This window comes from Hippocampus comes, unplaced genomic scaffold (assembly GCF_001891065.2).
Source record: "Hippocampus comes isolate QL1 unplaced genomic scaffold, H_comes_QL1_v1.1 scaffold49, whole genome shotgun sequence".
Lineage (NCBI taxonomy): Eukaryota > Metazoa > Chordata > Actinopteri > Syngnathiformes > Syngnathidae > Hippocampus > Hippocampus comes.
The window spans coordinates 343836-352367 of NW_017804830.1; the positions used below are offsets into that span (position 1 = coordinate 343836).

General features: G+C 51.3%; 2 protein-coding genes and 2 long non-coding RNA genes across 5 annotated transcripts in view; all 4 read right to left on the minus strand.

Annotated features, from left to right (window-relative positions):
• LOC109514809 (synaptosomal-associated protein 25-B-like) overlaps positions 1 to 554 on the minus strand; it is a 2723-nt gene extending 2169 nt beyond the window's left edge. Inside the window, exon 1 of the mRNA XM_019868202.1 lies at positions 317 to 554. Coding sequence (XP_019723761.1) covers positions 317 to 381 — 65 coding nt within the window. The 5' untranslated portion in view covers positions 382 to 554. The remainder of the gene's footprint in view (positions 1 to 316) is intronic.
• Positions 1 to 8532, minus strand: part of LOC109514820 (uncharacterized) — a 19103-nt gene that overhangs the window by 2605 nt on the left and 7966 nt on the right. The gene's annotated exons all lie outside the window — the stretch shown is intronic.
• Positions 4708 to 8532, minus strand: part of LOC109514796 (calpain small subunit 1-like) — an 8366-nt gene continuing 4541 nt past the window's right edge. The window contains exons 5-11 of one of the 2 annotated variants that reach the window (XM_019868190.1): positions 6417 to 6474; positions 6185 to 6249; positions 6008 to 6076; positions 5505 to 5583; positions 5329 to 5445; positions 4973 to 5031; positions 4708 to 4894 (exon numbers count right to left, since the gene is read on the minus strand). In XM_019868190.1, the coding sequence (XP_019723749.1) occupies positions 4868 to 4894; positions 4973 to 5031; positions 5329 to 5445; positions 5505 to 5583; positions 6008 to 6076; positions 6185 to 6249; positions 6417 to 6474 (474 nt within the window). In that variant the 3' untranslated portion in view covers positions 4708 to 4867. Of the gene's footprint in view, positions 4895 to 4972; positions 5032 to 5187; positions 5247 to 5328; positions 5446 to 5504; positions 5584 to 6007; positions 6077 to 6184; positions 6250 to 6416; positions 6475 to 8532 lie in introns of both variants that reach the window. The other variant, XM_019868182.1, reaches the window with a different exon arrangement.
• Positions 7947 to 8526, minus strand: LOC109514816 (uncharacterized). The gene is made up of 2 exons (XR_002168060.1): positions 8267 to 8526; positions 7947 to 8178 (listed from the first exon to the last, which is right to left on the minus strand). It is a non-coding gene; the product is annotated as an uncharacterized LOC109514816 (long non-coding RNA).

Genomic DNA, 8532 nt, shown 5'->3' on the forward strand with positions numbered 1-8532 from the left:
CCGTCCATTGCCTTGATGACAGGGACAAGACACGAGCGACTGCAGCATTCTGTGGCCCCCGGGAATGGCCTTCGCCTTCGTTTTAAGGCCAAAAGATGATTTGAGCTCTTCTCTCAAGGCACCGCGCCAGGCCGTTGATTAGCGGAAGATTGACGGCTCACCGGAACTCCACTTTTCTGCTCAAATGGCTGCCCGACAAATGCAGCGTCTCCAATTGTGGTTGTGCGCCACGATGCAGCGGCGGCTTGTTGCGGGTCCACTGCGGTCCCAACGGAAAGCACGTCGCACGCACGCACGCGCGCCCGCGGGCACTTACTTGTCACAAGCACAGAGGCCGCAGCATTTTCCCAAGTCGGTCAGGTTCTTCTCGGCTTCCTTCATGTCCGAGTTGATTTGATCCAAACCTTCTTCAATGCGCTCCAGCTGCTCTGACGGGAGGGGGGCAAAAAAAAAAAAGCTCACAAGCAGCTTTATTGTGCTTTTGGATTCTTCCTGATGCTATTCCTTTTTTCTTCGTTTAGTTTGATCACTTTTAGAATTTTTTTTTTTTTAAATAATAGGTTTAAAAAAACGATGCAAAGATGAAAACTTGCAAATATGAAAACCGAGCACATTTCTGTTGTAATGAGTATTGCCAGTTTTTCCACATCTCATTCCGTGAACTAATCGCTCACTTCAGTTGAGTTGTGGAGTTCATTTTTGCTGCCTAAAAACATCTTGGCTGGAACCTGAAGCCAAATGAGGCCCAGGTCAAGTGGACAGGGCTGGCTTTTCACAGATGAGGAGGAGTACAATGTATGCCCGTGAGGACTGTTAGCGGTCTACATGTGTTGCTCCAGCTTGTGTGTGAATCTGTGATCTTTGAGGCTTAATGCTAATTGCGGCGAGCCCGTCAAGGGGATTTTACATTGAAAGCTAGCGATAAGCTGACAATGTTTGGTGATACTCCACGAAGCCCGGCGGGTATTTCAAGATGTGATGCGCGCTTGTTTTGGTCGCGTGTTTGGTTTGGCCGCCTTCAAGCGCATTCGGGGAGGCCAGAAGGACGTCGAGTCGTGTCACGCGTTCCTTGCTTTTTTCCAATATCGTACCTCCTCCACTAGCTGCATCATCCTGCGCGTGCTCTCCAGTGACTGCAACGGGCGCACACACACACACACACACACACACACACACACACACAGAGCACATCGTGAACATTTGCATCACGTAATTCAACAGAAAAGAAAGGAGGAGGTCAGGACACATGAAGACAAAATACTGAAGGAGGAAAGGAAGGAAGGAAACAAGGAAGGACGAAAGGCAGGGAAGAAGGTGGGATGGAAGGAAGTCTGCTGACGTTTGCGCTCATCCAAACACGCCAGCGTCTGTGAGTGTGTGCATGTCCGCGCATATGTTCATGCGTGTACTTGCTGTGTCACCATGGCAACCAGGTGAGCCAGGTGTTCTTCCAGAGAAGCCGCCGAGCGCTTTGGGAGCGTGTGCACATGTTTGCTCCTCCACTAGCTGCATCATCCTGCACGTGCTCTCCAGTGACTGCAACGCGCGTGCATGATGCACACGCATGCACGCGCACAAACACACACACAGACACACACACACACACACACACACACACACACACACACACACACAGCACATCGTGAATATTTGCATCACATAATTCAACAGAAAAGAAAGGAGGAGGTCAGGACACATGAAGACAAAATACTGAAGGAGGAAAGGAAGGAAGGACGAAAGGCAGGGAAGAAGGTGGGATGGAAGGAAGTACGCTGACGTTTGCGCTCATCCAAACACGCCAGCGTCTGTGAGTGTGTGCACGTCCGCGCACATGTTCATGCGTGTACTTGCTGTGTCACCATGGCAACCAGGTGACCCAGGTGTTCTTCCAGAGAAGCCGCCGAGCGCTTTGGGAGCGTGTGCACATGTTTGCGTACATCTCAACAGACAACGAGTCCCTTTGACGCACGCGCACACACAAGGCACCGCGGGAGAGGTTCTGAAGCCTCACAGTCGATGGGATGGGTCGCCCTCACCTCATCTGTCAGCTGATCCTTCCTGAGTATCCGATACTTCGAGTAAGGTCGATATCGGCCCCGTTACCGCAACTCGCCCATCGCCGGCTCCCTTATCGACTCCTAAGTGTGCGGTCACGTCGTTGCTAAGGAGTCGCTCGATAACGCCCGTCCGTGACTTCCTGTTGACGTACGCGTGCGAGATCAACCGTGTTGCCATCACGACATCTTCGCTTCCCAATGGCGATACACCTCTGCAGTGGAGGACTCACACCTTGTCCAACCCCCTCCTGACCCCCTTAAGTATCAGTGGACATTCTCGGCAGCCTTCCTGAGTATCCGATACTTCGAGTAAGGTCGATATCGGCCCCGTTACCGCAACTCGCCCATCGCCGGCTCCTTTATCGACTCCTAAGTGTGCGGTCACGTCGTTGCTAAGGAGTCGCTCGATAACGCCCGTCCGTGACTTCCTGTTGACGTACGCGTGCGAGATCAACCGTGTTGCCATCACGACATCTTCGCTTCCCAATGGCGATTTTGTCAACGCGCACGTAGGCACAACCGCACCCGAGAGGGAGCGCGGGCATGCGTGCGTCTTACCTGTCATGAGTCCATCCTGAAGATGGAGCGCCAAAGCTCTCTGTCAAGCTCTCCCTTCCTCCCTCGGGACCCGCCCGTGCGCTTCCCGCTGACCCCGCCTCCCCTCTCGCCGCCGGCTCCGACGACAACAACAACCTGAGGCGGGGGTGGGCAATTCCGGTCCCGGAGGGCCGCGTCTCCCCGTGGCGACGCACTTGATTCAAATGAACGGGTTCGATATCAGGCTTCCGCACAGCTTGCCGATGATCTCCGGGGCTGGGATTGAAATTCAGTCATCGGCGGCGGGGTCGTGCTTGTCATTAGTCGGCGTGCATGGGTAACTACTACTGTGGCAAGTAACTAGTACCGCTGGAGTGGAAAAAGTCAGCAACAACTCTGAGACCTAACGATGATTACAAAAGTCGCTACTCTGCAAAAGTAACAAGCTTGGAAAGTACAGCGTCGAGTGAAAAGGATGACCCAAAAAAAAAAAAAAAAAAACAACCTACTCTGCGAAATAGCTTTTGAGTGAAAAATAACGCTGGAACCAAAATGACGTAGAAGGTAAAAGTATGTGGGCAAAGGAAGAAATATTTGGGCTCAAAAGTGCTTGCGAACTAACCGCCGTCATGTGAAAAGTACCAAACTGGAACTGAACCCAAAAGGAAAAGTTACGCCTGTGCAAGAGACTATTTTCAAAAGTAATTTGTTGATCGTCTTTCTATCGGGCAAAGTAACTGCCTGACAGAAAGTCGCTGCTGCGGGAAGGAACCGCTGGAGTGTAAAAAGTGAACAACCCTGTTCAGTCATCGGGATTAGTATCATGTGGCCCCCCAAAAAAAAAACAACCTACTCTGCGAAATAGCTTTTGAGTGAAAAATAACGCTGGAACCAAAATGACGTAGAAGGTAAAAGTATGTGGGCAAAGGAAGAAATATTTGGGCTCAAAAGTGCTTGCGAACTAACCGCCGTCATGTGAAAAGTACCAAACTGGAACTGAACCCAAAAGGAAAAGTTACGCCTGTGCAAGAGACTATTTTCAAAAGTAATTTGTTGATCGTCTTTCTATCGGGCAAAGTAACTGCCTGACAGAAAGTCGCTGCTGCGGGAAGGAACCGCTGGAGTGTAAAAAGTGAACAACCCTGTTCAGTCATCGGGATTAGTATCATGTGGAAAGGAACTCGTGCGAAGCGAATGCGAGGACGAGCAACTCATTGAAAAGGTGCCGCAGCCGGAGTCACATACCACAACCGATACGAGAAGAAAACGCTGGAACGAAAATGCCGTAGAAGGTAAAAGTATGTGGGCAAAGGAAGAAATATTTGGGCTCAAAAGTGCTTGCGGACTAACCGCCGTCGTGTGAAAAGTACCAAACTGGAACTGAACTCAAAAGGAAAAGTTACTACTATGCAAGAGACTATTTTAAAAAGTAACTTGTTGATCGTCCGGATTGCAAAACGGACGGTAGCCGTTCTGAGTAATTGTTCAAAAGTACGTCCTGATGGTCAAAAAGTCGTACAAAGCATCTTGCAAAGTAACCGCCCGATAGAAAGTCGCTGCTGCGGGAAGGAACCACCGGAGTGTAAAAAGTGAACAACCGTGTTCGGTCATCGGGATTGGTATCATGTGCTGAAAGGAAGTCGGGGGAAGCGAATGAGAGGACGAGCAACTCATTGAAAAGGTGCCGTAGCCGGAGTCACATACCACAACCGATACGAGAAGAAACCCGGAACCAAGACAGGAGAAAGCACCCGAACAGTCCAACTCCCAATGGAGTCTCACGCCCAGTGCCAAGCCAAAGACTCCAAACTTTGGACCAAAGTTTCAACGATGAACCGCCCAGCGGTCATCCCAAAGAGAGGGAGCGGCAGGTTCTCCTCCGGCCACGGCAAGGGCACTGAAAGAAATGCTTGAAAAAGTCACCACTGTGCGGTGAACACGTACAGTATGTTTGCAATGTCACCGCGGGAAAAACCAAGGACCGCGCAAGTCGCTCTTTCCAAAGTGACAACTGCGAAGAGTAGCGTTGCTCAAATGGGCAGGAACAGGGAGACGGGCAAAAAAAAGTCCAAGATGACTCAGGTTGGTCAGGACACACAAAACACATTTCATGGTCAGTAAGTTTTTTTCTTTTTTTTAATTTTTAAACATTGTTGTTGTGGCGCCACCCGTTGGCAGCAGCGGGAAGTTCACGCGGCAGCTGAGCCTTTTCCTCCGATGTCCTTTTGGGGAGCTTCGGTCCCCCCCGCCTGTGCGACGACAACGCCCAAGCTTCACGAGTACATGGTCAGCTGAAGCCACTGCACACCCAAAACCGTTCAAAGACGTCAGACGCGGACGCACGCGGGAGCGCATCAGCGCGCATGCTGAGGTTTTACCTCTTTGACGTCCAGGTTAATTGAGCCACTGTTTCCTTTGTCCAGAGTCTTGAAGGCTCCTGAGTGTGCAAGACAGTGAGTGCATGTGTGTGCGTGAGAGAGAGTCTGCGTGCAGGCGCATGTGCGCAAAAACTCACTGCACATGGCGTCCAGTCGCACCAGGCAGCCGTGCGGAGGCACGCGGGAGCGCACCAGCGCGCATGCTGAGGTTTTACCTCTTTGATGTCCAGGTTAATTGAGCCACTGTTTCCTTTGTCCAGAGTCTTGAAGGCTCCTGAGTGTGCAAGAGAGTGAGTGAGTGCGTGTGTTAGCGTGAGAGAGAGTCTGCGTGCAGGCGCGCGTGCGCAAAAACTCACTGCACATGGCGTCCAGTCGCACCAGGCAGCCGACAAAGTTGTCAAAGTCCATGTCGCCGTGCTCGTCACTGTAGCGCCGGATGATCATCTTGTACAGCTGGTCGTTCAGAGGGAAGCCTGCGCGGGCACACGGTGTGAGCGGACGGCGTCGGCGCGCCGGCGCCACTCGTACGCACCTGCCGCCTTGAAGGCCTGCGTCAGCTCTTTGCTGCAGATGACTCCCGATTTGTCCTTGTCGTGAGACACGTAGATGCCCTGGCGAAACGCAAACCGCACTTCAAAAAGTCGCACGCGGGTCGCGCGGTTGACGCATCTGGAGAGGCGCAACGGGCCGGTCGCCGCCCAGCGCCAGGACTCCAAAAAGAATGGTCACCGGCCCACGTCAGGGCACACGCAGACAAACGCCAGAGCGGTCTTACCCCGCTACGAGTGTTGAAGGAGCGCTCATCGAAAGCTTGACCATGACCGCAATACCAACGCTCATTTCGTTAGCCCATCCGTGGCGTTTGCTATTATAGCGGATGTAAAGCTAGCGGCCAGACCGTTCCCTCCATTTTGCGATGTTTCCAAGTACAAAGTGCAACCGTCCTATGTTATTGTCAACGTGAAGCGGGAGTGACAACGTGCTGCTCGCTCAAGCGGCGCGTGGCCAAGGTCACGACCTTTCCGACGAACTCACCTGCCATCTCTTGATGTTGTTCCACATATATTTGAACTCGTGGAAGCCCAGCTTGCCCGTGCTGTCGCTCTGCAAGTGCCGACGTCAAAGGCAAACGCCACACTCGCAACACTGGGGACTTTTGTTGTCGACGAATCCTCCTCCCACCGCACGGACGCGCACGCAAAAAAAGGATACGTCCATGACTGCCACCATGCTTCTGCACGACTCGATGCTGAAACCGTCCGTCTTCAAGTTGCCATCTGACACAAAACATTAGCATAGCGTGAAGTCGCTATCAACTATTAGCATGCGCTCAATAGCTTCTTCAACACAGTCAGTTACCTTGTACGCATTAACTTAGCATACACTTGTGTGTGTGTGTGTGTGTGTGTGTGTGTGTGTGTGTGTGCGCATGCGTGAGACTCACGCTTGGTGAGAACTTGGTTGAGGATGTGCATCAATTCTTTGGGGTTCACCTCCATGTCCTGAATGCGAACAGACACACACACACACACACACACACACACACACACACACACACACACACACACACACACACACACACACACACACGAGCTTCCGTGATTTCCAAGATTTTTTGGGTTCACACATGTACCAAAACACTACTCACACTTAGAGTAACACAGTACATACACAAATGCATGAAGTCAAGTGATCGAACACACACACACACACACACACACACACACACACACACACACACACACACACACAAAGGAGTTATGCATACAAAACACACACACACGCACACAAAACCACATGTACATGAACACACATGCGTGCGCACACATATACACACACACACACACAGTTACTCTTAAAAAGTACAAAAGCATGTGCCAGACATGCACACACACACACACACACACACACACACGCGCATAGAAACTAAAGTACACTCACACACACACACACACACACACACACACGCGCATAGAAACTAAAGTACACTCACACACACACACACACACACACACACACGCACGCACACACACTATTACAAACTGCCACACAACATGCCATGCACACAGACAACACACAGAGACACAAACTGCCACATGAGACACACACACATTCACACACACGAAGAAAACCCACACGCTCAACATTCCAAGTAAAGACACAAAAGACAGATTAGCACAAAGTCACACACACCAAACATGCACATGAAGGAACAAACAGACACACACACTCTTGCAGATTCCCGCATTGAAACACAAAGACATACACACAGAAAAACACACTCCTTCACATAAGTGACACACACACACGCCCATGCTTGCGTGTTTTCACAAGGGTGATCCTCACATGGACGGACACCCACACACGCGTCTGACACATGCCACACGCCCCTTGCGACACACCCTGTGTCTTTGGCGTTCCAACGTCCACACCCTGTCAAGGCCAAAGCAAGCACAGCGGCGCTTCCCGGGGCGTGCCGCTGTGTTGGCGCAAGTGTTGGCGCAGGGACGCGTTCGGGGGGGAGCGGGAAGAACCATATTGAGCGTCACACGAGCTGGCGAGGGGGGTTGTGGGCAGCGCGGCCCGAGTTCCCAAATTCAGGACGCACAAGTCCGCCCTCGCTCGGCCCGTCTCCTTTTGCACCGTTTCTGATCAGGTTTGGCAGGAGGGTTTTCTTCTTTTTTTTTTCCTAGCTTGTCACGTCCAAATGTGAAGCTTTGGAACTTTCTTTTTAAAAAATTTTTCTTCCCGCTCCCCCCTCCTGGCGGGCCGCACACGCTTCGTGAGCACAAACTGGTCTTTGTGCGTGCGCGCGAACGTGAGAAGCAGACGAACCGGCAGAACGTGACAGCGAGCGGGGCGGGGCGCAGTTTTGAATGACAGACGGACGCGTGACGGACAAGCAACTGGCGACACCAAGTTGACACTAAAGCGGCCACAACAAAGATGACATCATCATCATTCATCCGCAGTTTTTGTACTCTGTACGGGGGGGAACTCCAGTCAATCTGAGGTGTTCATTTTATGATTCGGTGGGCAAAAATTTATGAAGAACTTGACAAGTCCTTGCATTTGCATTCTTTCTTGGGAATGGCTAGCATGCCAGCAGGGTGGCCCGAATCCAGACACGGCGTGAGGCCAACTGGTTGAAAACATTTGGATCGTTTTGATGAAAGACAACAAACAGCAAGCGGCAAGGTTTGAACCTGGAAAATAGGACAGACGACATGTACGGCGTTAATCCGTCACACGCGGCCAAGCTAACGGCTAGCGTAGCTGGACCGTTTTGCTCACCGCCAGCTGGTCAAGTACTCGTGAAAGTGGATGTCGGTTAGGCACTGAACTGAGAAAACAAAGCCACACATTTCGTAACCATGGAGCGTGTCATCTCCAAACGATACCGTTGCAAAAACAAACCCAAAAAAAAAAGTTATTTCAGCATCGACGTATGGACAAAGACTCCATTTTTTGGTGAGCTTTGAGAAAGTGTACGATGGCAAATGGGAACTTTGACAACATTTGCAAACGTCAAATGATTTCGAAGAAGAGTGAAGACGAGG